The 17,786-nt window shown below is 37.4% G+C and overlaps 1 protein-coding gene across 1 annotated transcript in view; it reads left to right on the top strand.

Moving 5' to 3' along the window:
- CFAP54 (cilia and flagella associated protein 54) overlaps nucleotides 1-17,786 on the top strand; it is a 127,163-nt gene that overhangs the window by 91,385 nt on the left and 17,992 nt on the right. The window contains exons 52-59 of the mRNA XM_074825411.1: nucleotides 570-739; nucleotides 8,416-8,518; nucleotides 9,968-10,100; nucleotides 11,043-11,200; nucleotides 11,395-11,580; nucleotides 12,832-12,958; nucleotides 14,346-14,501; nucleotides 15,702-15,810. Coding sequence (XP_074681512.1) covers nucleotides 570-739; nucleotides 8,416-8,518; nucleotides 9,968-10,100; nucleotides 11,043-11,200; nucleotides 11,395-11,580; nucleotides 12,832-12,958; nucleotides 14,346-14,501; nucleotides 15,702-15,810 — 1,142 coding nt within the window. The remainder of the gene's footprint in view (nucleotides 1-569; nucleotides 740-8,415; nucleotides 8,519-9,967; nucleotides 10,101-11,042; nucleotides 11,201-11,394; nucleotides 11,581-12,831; nucleotides 12,959-14,345; nucleotides 14,502-15,701; nucleotides 15,811-17,786) is intronic.

Here is a 17,786-nt window from a genome sequence, read left to right as displayed (position 1 = left end):
GCTCCATGACTGAGATTTCATATGAAAATTGACTTTCTTTTATATTTGGTTTTCACAGCATCTTACAGCTTTTTTTGTCAGAAAGACTGTAAATTACAGTTGAACTTTCAGGATACATATGCACTCAAGGATCTGTCAAAGTATAGATAGAAAAGAATGTAATACTTCTTGCAACATCTTTAATGTCATATTTTAATATTGTTTTTATTGTTTAAAATTACTAAGCATAGTAAGTAGTATAGTGTAAAATTATCAAGTATAACTATAAGATAAAGATAAGAATGAAAAAATATTGAGAAATATTGCTAAGCCTTAAAATATGTAGTTAAGCATAAATTGCAGTAGTACAGGCACGGTTAAGATGTTGCTACTTTCAGCACATTGAGTCTGTAAACCTGAAAAAAGCAAAATTAACCCCCCTGCTATTTATAGAAAAGGCATATTGTATTCAAGCTGATTTGTTTTAGGGTGCAGTGATAGTAGGCTATAACAGAATAAATACTTTAAAAGAAAATTTTTCTTTTTTTCATTATTTTTTTGAAATTGTACAATGCTGTGTTCTTCTCTAGGGGATTTTACTGACAGAAGCTGAAGAAAGTCTTAGCCATCTTGTGCAGAATATACAGGACAAATATGATGGGGAGATATCTCGGTGCTCTGCTGAAGATTTAGAGGCTCTTATTGAAGCCAAACTTCAGCTCGCTGCTATTTTTCAGCAAAGGCATCAAGCAGCTTTAAGGTATGTAATGTTATGAACAATGTTACATTGCACAGCCTTGACTACAGATGATTAAAAAAAAAAATCACCAATTTTTTCTTTGAATCCTTTATGTCTACATTAATATTCTATATGTTAGTAACCAGCCATAACAACCCCACTAGTATATCTACAAATATAAGTTACACCAGCCTTTAACTTCTTATTATTGCTTTATTTCAGTTTTTAAAAGATCATCAGTTATTGGCCTATGATTTCTCTGTAAGATGTTTTTGTGATACAGTGTTATACTAAAACAAAGAAAAAGCTGCAACGTTCGCTGTTTTTGTTAAAGTCTGGATATGTTAGGTCATGTGGTTTTTATAATTTTAAAGTGTACAGCAGAGCACTAATGTTATCTCTCAACTGCTGAATTCTACTTTGTTCTAGAATGCCCTGTGTCGCTGTCTTAAAAGAACATTTCCTCTTGATGTACTTACTAGTGTTAAATTAAAATGTGAAAATTATATTTTTTAATTAATGTGATTTAAATGCATTGATGTAACCTTTAACATATTAAAATAGGTTTTAGCAGGCATTGATTATATTGTTAGTGATAGTGTGTAAAATACTGTTGTATCTACATGATCTGCCAGATATTTTCTCCAAATTATAATTTCAAAATTCTGTGATTTTTTTGAGGTTCTGATTTCTTTTGGAGAACTTCATGAAATTACAATTTACCTGTAATTTTAAATTAATTTGTATAATAAGGCTAATAGTTTAACAATACTCATTTTTATTAGTGTCAAGCTCTTTTTATCTAATTTTTTATTAGGTTGAAAAATCTTTGAGGGTACAAATTGCTAACTAGAGATGCAGCATATAGAGGTGTAGCACTGTCACTTGCCAGACTATATTGAGATTAGGTAGAATGTAATCAGTATTTGTAACTTTCATTAGGTCTAATCTAACTAAACACACCAAAATTATTACAGTAAATCTTACGTTATAGTAAGCACCATGTAAAAAGCAAAATTAACATTTTTTTGTTGCTGGAACACTGGTGAAGATTGCTGTAACACTCTTACTGATGAAGTGATAGGTGATTCAGCAGGCCAACAGATAAACCAGTCTGAATGTTTGGGTTTTTTTCCTTTTTACCCAATTAACAAAAAATAAATGTTTTCTTCTATGTTAAAAGCAAAGTATCTTACTTCTCCCAGCAGTCTTAGGTGAATAAACAAACCTCCAAATCAGATAGCCTTTAAATAGCACAATTCCCTTTTAGCTGCTATGGTACATCAATAAAAAAATAAAATTAACAAGGACAGGAGCTTCACAGTGCTGTATGGACTACTGAACTTAAAACAAGAGTACTGCAGCATGGTCTCTCACCTGGGTTTTGTTTATGTTATTTTCAAAGATAGAAGTTTCCCAAACGTTCAGATATTAGAACTAATTTAGTAGTAATGTCATTACTGAAGACATGAAGTAAAATTTGTAAGCTATTTGTGGACATTTCTGATCATGAAATATTAATCTATTTCAGTGCCTTTTGAATTAGACTAATTTACCATAAATTTGTCAAAGAGAAAACAACAAAACACTTGACAGTGACCTTATCATGCTTTTGAGTGCCATGTGGATTTTATAGAATTATCATGTTAGTAACTAAGGACCGTGACACAGACTTATGAAATAACCCATGTATAAACCTGGTTTGGCATGATACAAGGCTTGGTAAAACCTGTATTAATAGAGTTCTGACCCAAAGTTTCTCACTTTCCTAAACTGGTCCAGTATGCAAGCCATTTTCAGTGCAGGACCTTTCTTTTTGACATGTAGTTATATCCTGGAGTGTAGTTTCTCTCTTGGCTTGTAACTTGTCTCAGATTGAAGAAACTTTTTTAGAGTATCAAGGGTTCCAATGGATGTCAAGCATTTCATGGATCATTTTTTGGGACTCTCAAATTTTTGATGGGTGTTTAATGGGTCTTATATATTGACAGTGGTCAGATAGCAGGAAAAAAAAAAAACACCAACAAAGCAAGGGTATGGGTTTCTTTAACCTGTTTTACAAGTTTATTGCACTGCCATCCATGGAAACTGCTGATATATCTGCCTGAGATACAAATGAAACATTCCTTCAGACAGCTGAATGTTTCCTGCCTGCCAGCCTAGAAATCAAACTTTGCATGATATTACAGAAATTCATCATTTTTTTCCTTTGGCGAAATGACTTAGTGGTGAAATTGTTATAGTCAGCTGTACTTTCCTATTTTGATCATCTTGTCACTTTCTGATTCAGCTGATAAAAGGATGTGTATTTTGTCAAGGGAAATATATAGACACATCACTCTTGTTGACAGCAGAAGAGGGTCACAAAAATTTCATCAAGGGAAGCTTCTACATTACAGCTTCTGTCTTGCAAAAAATTTATGCCTCAGGGTAAGTTTATGTATAGGACTAACTCCATCGATCTCAAGGAGAATACTTACATGGTGCCCCCTAAATATGTGAGCTTTCTAATTACCCAAATATGTGCTTGTCTACTTATGTGAATATATTACTGCTTAAAACAATATATATATGAAGCTTTGGGCTTGTGGTCTACATTTTACTCATGAAATTTATATGCATGTAGATAAAAATGGCCTCATTTTCAGAACTTCTACATGTTGACAAAGCGGTTATCTGGAGGCAGTGGTGCTCAGGAAGTTAGGTTAATATTTCTTAAAAGCCTGTATACTCTTGGGTGCTGCACCTCCTCCAACTTTTTTGAGAAATGTTAGCCATAGCATTTCAAACAATGTTTTGAAAAATGTCAGGTTTTGCTGTAATTTTAACTTTGATGCCTGGTTTCAGGGGAAAACTCTTCTTAATAAAAAGAAAGAAAATCAGTCGGGATATTTCACAGCATTATCCTTACTGTCTGTTTTGCTTTTATAAGCAAATTCTGTTTCGTCTTTTCCATTGTTAGAGAGAAGGTTATCATCAAATTCAACATTGATTTATTCTGGTTTCATTTTGTTGAATAAAACTGAGATAAAGGGGTGATGGAGATTCATAAGGATTGAATTCTGAGAGCTGAAAGGCAATATATTAACAGTTTTGGTTTTCATTGTTACTTTGGGGTCTATTTGTGCTGAATTGGTGTAATCCATCCAGGTCTGCATCACAAAACCAGGAAGCAGGATAGAATCAGAATGACAGGAAGACTTTAACTACCCTCTTATCTCTGGAGGTTATCCATCCTGTGGTTAGATACATGTTGGCAGAATAATGTGAGCAATTTCAGAGTAGTGCAGCTCTTGTTCTGACTTGTTTGTGCATGAATCAAGAATTTTGCCTTTACAATTAGTCTAGAACTTCTCAGAAGCGGTAAATTCACACAGAGCCTGAATCTCTCCTACAATAAAAGCTCTTTACAGTGGTCTGGCAGAGTAAAAAGGTCTTGAGGTGTTCATAAATTATTTTTTTCTTTCACTTGATAGCAGCCAGTCTCTATGTAAAGAGAATCTCTCTATGTAAAAAGACATCATAGATGAGAATTTTGGTTATACATTTTTAACAAATCTTTTAAGAGGTGATCTAAGGATATCCTTAAGTACTTCTGCATCATTAGGAAAACATGTTTCAGTGGGCAGACTCTAGAATTATAAAAAAAAAAAAACAACGCCAAAGATGTTTTAGAGGAGAGGTAGGAAAGTCAAGATTTACAAATGTAGGGGAAAATATACCATTAGAGATGGAAAACTAATACCATGAGGCATAGATTTTGGCAGTTCTCAGAATATTCTGAGTAGCGTGTTCTTTGAGCAACAAATCCTGTTGTGAAAAAGATCTCTTTATGTTGGTTTTGCAAGTGTCTTCATGAAAATAATTGTATTCACAAAGTCTGCTGTTACAGATACACATTTTTATAGATGTCATGAAAATTCAACACTGTATTTGAAAGCTTTAAAAAGACAGCATAAAAAGGAAAAAAACCTAGTAGTTAATATTTTAAGAAACCTGACAATATCTTGTGATCCGAATTCACAATTTTTTGAAATGTGGGGTTGAGTGCTGCACCAGTCCTAATAGTGTCTGTATCTTTCTAGCTGTTGTTTGGAGTGAACTCCAGAAAGATTTATGTTTGGGGGTGGAGGGCAGTAGACTCAGTGCCATGTGATTGCTTACTGACGAAGTTTTGTCAGGATGGCACCCGGCTCAATTTTTGGTTGATGGCATTTACCAAGATCCCATGAGTATTTTTACAGAATCACAGAATCACAGAATCAACTAGGTTGGAAAGGACCTTGAAGATCATCTAGTCCAACCATTAACCTAGCACTGCCAGTTCCCATCTACACCATATCCCTCAGCGCTATGTCAACCCTACTCTTAAACACCTCCAGGGATGGGGACTCTACCACCTCCCTGGGCAATCCATTCCACTGCCTAATAACCTGTTCTGTAAAGAAATACTTCCTGACATCCAGTCTAAACCTTCCCTGGTGCAACTTGAGGCCATTACCTCTTGTCCTATCGCTTGTTAATTGGTTAAAGAGGCTCATCCCCAGCTCTCTGCAACCTCCTTTCAGGTAGTTGTAGAGGGCGATGAGGTCTCCCCTCAGCCTCCTCTTCTCCAGACTAAACAACCCCAGTTCCCTCAGCCGCTCCTCGTACGACATGTGCTCCAGACCCTTCACCACCTTCGTTGTCCTTTTCTGGACACGCTCGAGTAATTCAATGTCCTTTTTGTAGTGAGGGGCCCAAAACTGAACACAGTAATCGAGGTGTGGCCTCACCAGTGACAAGTACAGGGGTAAGATCACTTCCCTGTCCCTGCTGGCCACGCTATTTCTGATACAGGCCAGGATGCCATTGGCCTTCTTGGCCACCTGGGCACACTGCTGGCTCATGTTCAGCCAGCTGTCAATCAACACCCCCAGGTCCCTCTCTGACTGGCAGCTCTCCAGCCACTCCTCCCCAAGCCTGTAGCGCTGCTGGGGGTTGTTGTGGCCAAAGTGCAGCACCCGGCATTTGGCCTTATTGAACCTCATACAGTTGGCCTTAGCCCATCGCTCCAGCCTGTCCAGGTCTCTCTGCAGAGCCTCCCTACCCTCAAGCAGATCAACACTCCCACCCAACTTGGTGTCATCTGCAAACTTACTGAGGGTGCACTCGATCCCCTCGTCTAGATCATCAATAAAGATGTTAAACAGGAGTGGCCCCAAAACCGAGCCCTGGGGGACACCACTTGTGACCAGCCTCCAACCGGATTTAACTCCATTCACCACAACTCTTTGGGCCCGGCCATCCAGCCAGTTTTTTACCCAGCAAAGCGTGCGATCATCCAAGCCACGAGCAGCTAGTTTTGCCAGGAGAATGCTGTGGGAAATGGTATCAAAGGCCTTGCTAAAGTCAAGGTAAACAACATCCACAGCCTTTCCCTCATTCAATAAGCAGGTCACTCTGTCGTAGAAGGAGATCAGGTTTGTCAAGCAGGACCTGCCTTTCATAAACCCATGCTGACTGGGCCTGATCCCCTGGTTGTCCCGCATGTGTTGTAAGATGGTACTCAGGATGAGCTGCTCCATCAGCTTCCCGGGTACCGAAGTCAAGCTGACAGGCCTGTAATTTCCTGGATCATCCTTCCAACCCTTCTTATAGATGGGCATCACATTGGCCAATTTCCAATCTGTCGGGACCTCCCCGGTCAGCCAGGACTGCTGGTAAATGATGGAAAGTGGCTTGGCGAGCACCCCAGCCAGCTCCTTCAGCACTCTTGGGTGTATCCCATCCGGTCCCATAGACTTTTGTGTGTCTATGTGATGCAGCAGGTCACTGACTCTCTCCTGGATTGCGGGGGGGTCGTTCTCCCAGTCTCTATCATCTGGATGAGGGGCTGGATTCCCTCAGTACAAATAGTCCTGTTATTAAAGACTGAGGCAAAGAAGGCATTAAGTACCTCAGCCTTCCCCTCATCACTTGCTACCAAGTTTCCTTCAGCATCTAGCAGGGGATGGAGACTCTCCCTGGTCTTTCTTTTGCTATTGACATACTTATAGAAACATTTCTTGTTATCTTTGACTGCTGAAGCCAGATTAATTTCCAGCTGGGCTTTGGACCTCCTGATTTCTGCCCTGCATAGCCTCACAGCATCTTTGTAATCACTGTGAGTGGCTAGCCCCTTCCTCCAAAGGCTGTAAACTCTCCTTTTCTCCCTGAGTTGCAGCCAAAGCTCCCTGTTCAGCCAGGGTGGTCTTCTCTGCCACCTGCTCCTCTTAGAGCACCTGGGGACTGCCTGCTCCTGTGGCATTAAGACTTCCTTCTTAAAGAGTGCCCAGCCTTCCTGGACCCCTATACCCTTCAGGACCATCTCCCAAGGGATCCTGTCAAGCTGGTGCCTAAACAAGTCAAAGTCAGCCCTTTGGAAGTCCAGGATGTCAGTCCTGCTTAGCCCTTTCCTGGTCTCTCTAAGAATAGAGAACTCTACTATTTCATGATCGCTGTGCCCTAGTCGTCCTCCAACCACCACATCATCCACCAGTCCTTCTCTGTTCACAAGGAGGAGATCTAGCAGGGCATCTTCTCTGGTCGGTTCTCTCACCAGCTGTGTCAGGAAGTTATCTGCCACACATTCCAGGAATATCCGGGACTGGTCCTGCTCTGCTGTGTTGTGTTTCCAGCAGATGTCTGGGAAGTTGAAGTCCCCCACAAGAACAAGGGCAAGCGATCGTGAGATTTCACCCAAGTGCCTATAGAATATTTCATCCACCTCTCTGTCCTGGGTGGGTGGCCTGTAGTAGACTCCCACTATGACATCTGCCCTGTTGGCCTTCCCCCTGATTCTAACACAAAGACACTCCACCCTGTCTTCACTGCACTTGTATTCAAGGCAATCATAACAGTCCCTAACATACAGTGCTACCCCACCGCCTCTCCTCCCTTGTCTATCCCTTCTAAAGAGCTTGTAGCCATCAATTGGCACACTCCAGTCATGGGAGACATCCCACCATGTTTCTGTAATAGCCACAACATCATAATTTTCCTGTTTCATCATGGCTTCAAGCTCCTCCTGTTTGTTACCCATGCTGTGTGCATTGGTTTACATGCACTTCAGATGGGCTGGTGTTTTGCCCCCTTCCCCCTTCAAATTTAGTTTAAAGCTCTTTCAATGAGCCCAGCTAACTCCTGCCCCAAGATCCTCTTCCCCTTCTGGGACATTATTTGCTCATGTGGATTTAACAGAAGGATTAACATATAGCCTGGACAGTCTTCAAGGAGGAAGGTGTTTTCTTACCTGTCTTAGTTGTGGATGAAATACAGAACTCTTTTGATATATTTTGTCATTTCCAGTATTTTTACATCTTCTAATTTCGAAAAGCCCATCCCTGAAGACAGATATGTGAAGCTGAAAGTTATAGTGTTAGTATATATTATTCTGTTTTTATTGTTCCAACGGAACATGATATATCTTGGTTTATCCATTATTATCAGGTTCTGTCTATTATTGGCAAAAGTTCTCACTGATGTTTGCTCACTTTCATACTGCAGTGCCCACAAATTCAGAATATAGTCTGAGTGCAATTTTTTTGTTCTACTGAAGCAAAAATTGATAACTGCTGATACTTCATTTCTGACTACATCAGAGATGTCTATTATAATAAAAGCATAAAATGGCAACCATAATTCGTATTTTTTAATAATATTGTTCTGTATCACAGTGTTGCTTTGGCTTTCTCTGCAATTCGACTTCTCCAAGATGCAAAAATTTTTAGGATGGAAATGACACATTTTCAAGAAGAAAAGGATGAAAGGGAGTGTTTGGTATGTGTGGATATTTATTTTAAATTATTGTTTCTTAGTATATGAAGTCTTGTGTTAAGTGTTGAGCGACTTTCAGAATACTAGAACATAACAGTCATCTGTATTACATGGTTACCATTAACCTGGGGAGAAGATGATGTATGACATGCTTCAGTACCAGCTTGCCTATAGTATATTCAATATGTCTATAATCATAATTTTAATTTGTATGTGGTTAGGAATTACAGTTTTTATTTGTATACTCTCAAATGGCAGCACTGGAAATCTCATTTTTTTTAAAAAAAACCCCAAACAGATAGTGGAAAAAACAGCTATCTGGTGAAATTCTTCTGTTATTCAGTTAAGGTATTTAACTTTTTTGATTGAAAACCTACTTCAGAGTATCCTCTTTCAAAGAGCGAGACTGACCAGTTCACATCATTGCTGTGTTTCAAATTTAGCAAGATTTGAGTTGACTTTTGTTGTCTAACACATAGGGATACTGGCCTACACTTTGGAAAGCCAATGTACAGAACCTATCAGTAATACACCACACACTCACTCTCGAGCGCACAGTAAGTCAAACTGACTCACATGGACAGAGCAATTGAGCATTGAGACCAGATTCTGTAACACGCGTAACGAGACTGGACTTTCTTGCATGTAGTGCAGTTATTTTCTGTCTGTGTTGCGTATCATGGTCTGAATCTGTCTTTCTGCACTTGCTCCTACATTTTCTTAGGACTGCCCTGTACCAGTAACTGAATTTTGGCTATTTTTTTTTTCCTCATTTGCATCGATGCAAGTCATTCATGATGACTTTTTGTATAAGTAAAACACAGGTGGAACAGTGTCCATTTATTGTTTGTTGGAACACATCTTTAGAACATCGACCGTCAAAGTTTAGTAATAGACTGTTTATAATATGTGAAGATGGCACAGGGAGTTCAGCTGCGAATTCTCCCAAACACTTCCAGTACTATATTACATTAATATTTGTTTCTAATCACCAGAAACACTAAAAACGAGAAACCAGAAATAAAAAATTTCCTTCTAATCATTACTGAGGTACCAGAACTTGATATTGATCCTGCCCTACAATTAGACTTTTATGTGCCTTAGGGTTTTGTGTAATGTTCCTGTCTGAGAGGAATAAAGTCCAAACTGATAGAATCATTCTCCATGACAGATACAGTATATGGATATATTTATGGACTCTCCCATAAAAATTGGTTTAATTTCATTTGTTACAATTCTTTTTTTCCTATAGATTAAAAGTTAAATGGCCTTCTGTTATTAGAAAAATATATATCTACCCTTCAAATAAATTTCTGGTTATAATTATGTTATTATTTGTAATAAATTTGTATTAATTTGATTTATTTTAGACTGATGCTGTCCTGTTGCTTTGTATGTAATAAAGCAGTTGATTCAGAAAGTAACACTTCTCTTACTTTTGGAAATTATTAGGACTCTTATGTTGAAGATGTTGGACTGAGTATAACAGCACAAGATCATATGAATATACATCTGTGGCTAAGGTGTCGCACAATGTTAGTGATGGCACTAGTAACACAGATATATGGCGTTGGTGATACAAAAGGTATTACCCTTTATTGGTTTATAATGGGCAAATGAGTCTATTCAGACACAATTCTTATTAATAAATAAAAAATATTATCATGAAATCTGGGGTTGTATTTTCACTGAGCAATTATTTGTATTAAATTCATCTAATGCAATAAGAAAAATACATTTCTAAGTACAATCTCTCCCTAGAGCATGTAAACACAAAGCATTATATTAATTTTCATTTAATGATCATTATCTTTTGATAAATCACTTGTGTATAAAAAAGTTTCAAATGTCCTAGTGTAATTATGTGTGTTTTAAAAAACACTGTTGCTACATACTTCTAGTTTTAAAACTCTCAAAAGTTTTTTTTCCACTTTTTATATCTCTAATAAATGAAATGTTCCTATATATTTCCTAAAAATGTTCCTGATTCTCTTTTTAATGAAGAATTTTAGTGAGATACTACAAAATACATTTATTGCAGTTTGATTATGAATAAAATGTTTTTCATTCCTTAGTTCTATGAACTCAGTAGAAACTCTTATGCTCACTTAGGTATCAAAATCACTGTCCAGGTCTGTAGCCAGACTCTTATTTAATCTCTTCTGGATGATTCCTGTGAAGGCTGTTACTATTTTGGATTGATACCTAAGATCAGATTTATGAATATATAAAATATGTTTTATAGGTGAGAATCACATCTGATCTACAAAATCTAATTACTCATGCTGGTGGCTTACATATAAAGAATGTATTTGGATGAATTTAAACCAAGTGCAGTTTAAAAGCTAAGTGATTTTTTCTTTTTAAAGTAAATTTGGCACAGAATCGATGAAATGGTAAAAGTGGAATCTGTAATGTCAGATTTTCTGTAACTTTTTAGTGTGGAAGTGAGTTCTTAAGAATGGTAGAAGATACTGTAAAGTCTTTTCTGTTGTATTTTTACTATTCATGTATTCTCATCTTTTAGAAAATGATGTGGCTGAACGCAGGAGTGTGATAAAAGAAGTAATACTAGAAGCAGAAGCCTTTGGTGATATTGGGACTCAAGCTGAAATGATGGTGCAAGCTGCTATTCTTGACCTGCAAGAAAAACGTCCTGTGGCAGGCATTAAACTTCTTTTGCAGGTTTGAGCACAAAGGAGAAACTGTTCGCTTTTCTTTGATGCATTTTTCACATAGTCAGAACAGCTGATGCCAGCATTAAATAAGCTTGAAATACTGCCTCTAAATGGATTTTTTTCCACTTTGTGTGATTTGTCCTCATAAATAGACAGCAAAAGTAGTAACTACTGTGGTTTATGTTTTCTGTGTCCAAACAGAATATCATCAGTTTACTCCAAGAGGATACATTTATTTCCCTTCCAGCTTCTTTGACTCTTGTAAAAAGTATGCTTCTGCTGGCAGACATACTAACGCTGCAAACAGTAGAGGATACAGAACATTGCCCTTCTGCAGTGGAACCATTAAACTTACTAATTTTGGCACATGAGCTTACCATTAAAGCAGTGAGTATATGTTGGTAATTTACACAGCATTTGCAAGTCCTTCCAACAATCTTAATAATCAATTCTGGAAGCTATTTTAACAATTTATTAAAAAGGACTATTCCTATTAACTGATCAATTTTCCTTAAATTACATAATGTAAAGAAGTAATTCAGCTCACCAAACTTATTTATGCATACCCATCACGCATACTCATACATCATCATGTACAATCATACTACATACATCATACCTGTATGTAGCCTGGTATTTTCATACAATTTTAAAATATTGAATACTTGCAAAATGTACATCCATATGTGAAATAGATAGTTTGGCTTTTAAAGAGATGTGGAATGCTCACTTTTCTGATTTGAAATGAGGGATATGTTTGTACTCAGCACCTCAGGGAAGATGTACATCTCAAAATTCCTAAGTCTTGAACATCCAAGTTTAAGAATTTAGCTTTCTATTTTAACTTAGAATAGTTTGAATTAGAAAATCTATATAAAGTAACATATTGTGTATGATGTTTTAGATTGACACATTGTTATAATCACTATGAAGAAATCATTTCCATGTAAAAATTTAAATATGCAAAAAAAATCCAAATACATTAAATCTGTGAGAGGAATGTATAGTAATAAATCATTTACCTATTTGGTGATCCAAAAATAGGGATGCACTTCTTCAGTCTCTACTTGTTCTTGATACAGTTTATAAAGAAAAGCTTTTGGATCAAATTCGTTTTTCATATTTCCTAATACAGAAGTTTAATCCATTGAAATATTTGTTCCCCCAAGTAATTATATATCATAAGAATCATATGAATCACTTCAGACTCAGACTTCCATGTGTGAGACTTGCCAGCCTTCAAGAGACTTAACACTTTACAGCATGTCCCCATCACCTTATTTCCATGAATGAAAAGTTTGACTGGTCCATGCATGTTATTTTCTTTTTCTTTTCTGGTCTTTGTTGGATGTCAGATTTCTTTGTAGAAATGACAGTTTCTTTCTAGGACTCAGGTTACTTGGGAGATCTCTTTCTTCAAGACTGATTTGAGGCAGTTTGCTTTTAGAAACCAAAGCCTAACATTAATAAATTTGATCAAGAGTTCATTGAAATTGTTCATTTGCTACCAAACTGCTCCGCAAAGAAGACAAGTACAAACTGAAGTTCCAGGGTTTTGCAATACCTAAGTTACTTTTTCAAACTGCTATTTAATTTGCTGTCTGCAACTTGATTTTACAAAGCATACTGTTTTCATAGATTTTTGTTTGTGGAGAACCCATTGAATGGCAGAGAGAAGACAGTACATTGGCCTGCCTGGTCCTACCTACAAAAAATATCTACATGCCACATATCAACTTGCTAGCCCAAGTCAAAATGAGAATTGGTAAGAAAAATGCAAGTCATTATTAATTTTAATTTTTCCTTAATTTTATTTCATATTTTATGCAACAGCAGATAAACTGATGCATGAGAAGTGATGTAGTAAATCAATTCTTTTTGTTATACAAATAAAATATTTTGAAAACCAACAGTAGATGCCTGTTTGACTCCATGCAATGTATATAACCAAGGTATAATTCTTATGGGAACTATAATCAACAAAGGCTTAAATATGTTATAGCTTGATGAAACTAATGGGAATTTCAGTTTTTTAAGTGGAAGTTAACAATACTTTTCCAACTTCTGTACAAATTAATATAATTCTGTGAAAACTTCCTGTATATGTTCCATCTCTCTGGAAGCAGTTATATGGGAACTAACTAATGATATCAAATCATATGGAATAATAGTGATAATTCTCTATCCCAATAAACTAGAATGTCCATAATCATTGTCGCCCTCTAATTTAACAACTTCTTGATAACTTTTCTTTATATAGAAACTTGGAAATACGCTGAATAGTAACAGAAGATGACCTTTAAGATGTGTCTGAGATTTGTTGCTGCATAGCAAATATAGGGAAAGGAATATTGTCTCCATGTTCCTTCTGCTAAACTTAATTTGCTGTATATCTGACTTACAATGGACTAGAAAATCTAGAAATCACTTACTGCACTTTTGTTCACATTGTGGAGCAGCCTCCGAGTGTTCTGGATTCTTTTTCAGGAAGACATGCTCTAGGAGCACATTGGTGCACCCCAACCACTACTTCGTATTCAGCCCTTAGACTAGAATAGATGTAGTCCGAAGTAAACAGTCTGAAATGTATCTGCTGTAGCTGTCAGATCTTCAACACCAGCTGGTTTGCTCTAGAGATCCACTGTTATTGTGCTTTACTGCTTGTCAGCACAGGCATGGCCAGACTCACTCATAGCAATGGCTATGTTTGACCAGTTTCTGAATCCACATTTTTAGGAAGAGCCTATGAATACAGATTAATATTGGGGCATACAGTATAAGAGGTATGCAATACATCAAAGAAGCCTTTAGAACTGGTTAGTACAAAAGGAATTTGGAAGTTTGGAAATGCTCAGAGAGGTTTAGGTTTTGACTGTAACTGCCACATTTAATACTGCTAGTCTTTCCAAATAGTTTGTGAAAAGGTTGATTTGTGTAGCCTGAGCTTCTTTTGGATGGCCTAGGCAGACGTCAGTGTCATCATAAAGTAGTGAAACAACATTATAGTTCTGTATTAATCACTTGGATTTTTGAGAATTGGATTGTAATAGTAAATACGTAACAGCATTTCTTTTTAAGCAAGTTGCTTCTTTTTGCATAATTTGGTTTTATATTAAATTATTTACTAAGAACTGTCATTTTTTTTTCCGTAGGACACACATTAGCTGAAAAAGTAGCCTGTACACCTGCAAGAAGAGATCCACTGGAATGGCTACGTGCTCTCAAACATTTAGAAACAGCATTGAAGCTTTGCAGAGCATCTGCAACAAAAAAATTAGATATGGAAGCTGAACTTCTTTTTCAGATAGGTAATAAAACCCTGTTTTGTACATCATGATTGCCTTCCTAGGCAATGTTAGGCATGTGGCCTCTCTTAAAATGGAGACATTTTACTGTAAAAATAGAACAGATTTGGATATTTCTCACCCTGTCTAGCTGCAGATGTCTCTCCTGTGTTTAGTATCACACCAGCATAGTTCAGACTGCATTACACAACAAATAATTTCAAAACTGCAGTAGAACTTCTCCCACCTGTATGTTATCAGGGATCAAAGGGTGTAGCCAATGAGCTTAAGGACACTGTAGAAAGCTGATTAGCTTCTTTGCATCAGTCTGAACTAAAGAAGATGAGAGGCTCAGAACGTATTTCTAAATGTTTTAACAAAGCTAATGAATTACATAGTGTTTGCATGCATTTGGATTTTAGTGGCATTATGTTTTGCACCAGGAGGTGTTCGTTTGTTAGGATCCCAGCCAGAACGGCACTCAAGACTCTGCAAAGTATCTCTTAAAATGCCATTTATTGGAGTCAACACTATAAAGAAAAAGAGGATATATAAATAATATTATGTTCCTTCAGATGCTGAGAACCCCAAGTTGTGCAGTATTGAATGTGTTTCCAATCAGGGTGCAGCACAACGTGCAGATCCTGTCTGTGGAAAGGTTGCCTCATTTTGGTGTTTTGAGTTGTTAGAGGATTTTCTTAACAGAAAACAATTCTATTCATCATTTCTACTGTCAAACAAAAAGCATATTCACAGAAGAACTGCTTGCTGCACTTTTACAGAAAGGGCAGGTGGTGTAGTTACTGGTACCAAGATGCTGCCAACAGGCTGGTCTGTTACAGCTAGCTGGCTACATTTATCCTGCAGCTAAGGGATGTGCACAGCACAACACAGGCCTGAGGGCTGCACTGAACGTGCAGCATAGCGCAGCACAGAACAGGCCTGTGCCTGTGCATTAACTCCACCATGTACAGTGGTCTTCTAGTTAGGATCACTACATGTTAGGAGTTGTGATTCTAAAGTCTGATTATTTTAGCTACTCTGTGATGTGCTATACAAGCATTGTGCATTACATTTTAAACAAACTGGAAAAGGTTTTGCTTATCAGGAAGAGAATAGATAATGCACTATGTTGTTCAACTTCCTGAAGGGAAAAACAGGTTGGGTCTTACAGGAAAAAAATAAAAACAAAATGCAAATCTGCTTTCTATATTTATTTCTTAGGTAAGGTAGAACGCCAGGTAACTGAAGCAGGCAATAACAAGTCATCTCGAGCAGCTGAAACCCTGTTAGAAGCTATAAGACTCAGCCAGCAACATGATCAAAAATTTGAGTAAGAAACTAGTTATATAACTTTCAAAATAATTTTAATCACACATGAATATTTTTTTGATCGTTTTCTGAGATTTGGTGTAGGAATTCTATTATGAAGCACCTTTTATGTTTTGGAGAGTTTTCTTCTATTGCTGTATAGAAGAGCTACTGTATATTTATTCTCTTATTTAAAACAAACGCTGAGAACATTTAAAAGCATATTTTAGAGTACACAAAGTTACAGCTTTCTGTTCTATTTCCAAATTTGTACCCTCTCTGTCAACACCAGGAACAGAGCTATCAATTAAACAGGGGTTTTATTCATATTTCAGAAGATGAGCTGTGGTCTGCCCCCTTCCAGATAATAGAAATCCAGTTTGAAAAGGTTAGCAGCCAGAAACAGTCTGAAGAACAGAGGCAGAAGGAGCATAGGAAATGTGTTTGTAACAGATATCAGGACAGTGACTTTGGCATTAGTTATCAGCATAGAAGATGCCTGAAGAGCTGAGCCAAGCCAGCCAATAAATTCTGTCAAGCAGCTCTGATACATTGGAGTTTAGGTTTTTTTTAGTTTCTTGACCAGTCTTAATGAATAATGTGCCATGTCTGGTTACAGACAGTGTAAAGGCAGAAATTTACCTTGCTTGTTTGGGTATTCTGTTACTTAAGTTAATGAACCAGAACTCTGAACACAGAGCAGTAGCATAGTAATAAACCTCTACAAGCAGTCAGCATCATGGAAGATAGTACAGAAATGGACTACAGTGATGTTTTTGCAAGTTTAATTTGCTACACTTACTTAATTTGCTACTGTCTTTCTAAAAGAATGTACAGCAGCATCAATGGACCTTGGCTTTCTTATTTTAGAGAACTAAACATCCCGATCACCTTTCTATGAGCCCTCTGATATCTATGGGATTGTTTAATTAAAGTTGTTTCTTGATGTCTCAAATCCTTTTTTGTTAGCAAGACTAGAAAGTTAACTAAATTGTCACCAACTAAGTGTAGAACTTGCCATCTTCCCACTTAGTTTGCCCTATCTTGAACTGTACAGCACTCTTAGACTTCTGTATTTTGCTTTACACAAATCATACCAAAGCTGGAATTTGTTGTACTATATAAACAGACAACTCTGTGCAATATGACTCTGTCCAGACTAGTAACTACACGAGCAGGAATTTGTTGCTATGCTTAGGAAAGCTAATTCATAGGGGAGATCTGCAGAGATCTACAAAATCAGGAGGAACCTCCATTAAAAGACTGTTATAAACCTATAGGGAATAGAAATGTTGGAGAAGTTCTCCAGGGGTAGTGATTTTCAGCAGGTTGACGGAAGTAATTCTGCCCCTCTACTCCACTCTGGTGAGACCCCCACCTGGAGTACTGTGTCCAGCTCTGGAGTCCTCAGTTTAGGAAAAACATGGACCTGTTGGAGCAGGCCCAGAGGAGGGACAAGAAAATAATCACAGGGCTGAAATACCTCTCCTATGAGGAAAGGCTGAGAGAGTTGGGGTTGTTCAGCCTGGAGAAGAGAAGGCTCAGGGGAGACCTTATAGCAACCTTTCAATACTTAAAGGGGGCTTATAAGAAAGATGGGGACAGACTTTTTAATAGGCTTGTAGTGGTAGGACAAGGAGTAATGCTTTTATACCAAAAGAGGGTAGATTCAGACTAGATATAAGGAAGAAATTTTTTACAAAGAGGGTGGTGAAACACTGGAACAGGTTGCCCAAAGAGGTTGTAGATACCCCATACCTGGAAACATTCAAGATCAGGTTGGACAGGGTTCTGAGCAACCTGGTCTAGTTGAAGATGTCCCTGCTCATTGCAAGGGAGTTGGACTAGGTGACCTTTAAAGGTCCCTTCCAACCCAAACCATTCTATGATTCTATGATTTTTGCCTGGTTTATAATACTACTGTAAAAACTGAAAGGAAAAGGAAGTATAGGAGGAGAACAGGAACTGGTGAGCGCAGGCTGTCTGAAGATGTAGAGT

Source organism: Strix aluco, chromosome 5 (genome assembly GCF_031877795.1).
Source record: "Strix aluco isolate bStrAlu1 chromosome 5, bStrAlu1.hap1, whole genome shotgun sequence".
Taxonomy (NCBI): Eukaryota; Metazoa; Chordata; class Aves; order Strigiformes; family Strigidae; genus Strix; species Strix aluco.
The sequence above is the reverse complement of the archived record's forward strand: the minus strand, read 5'-3'. Positions and strand labels throughout refer to the sequence as shown.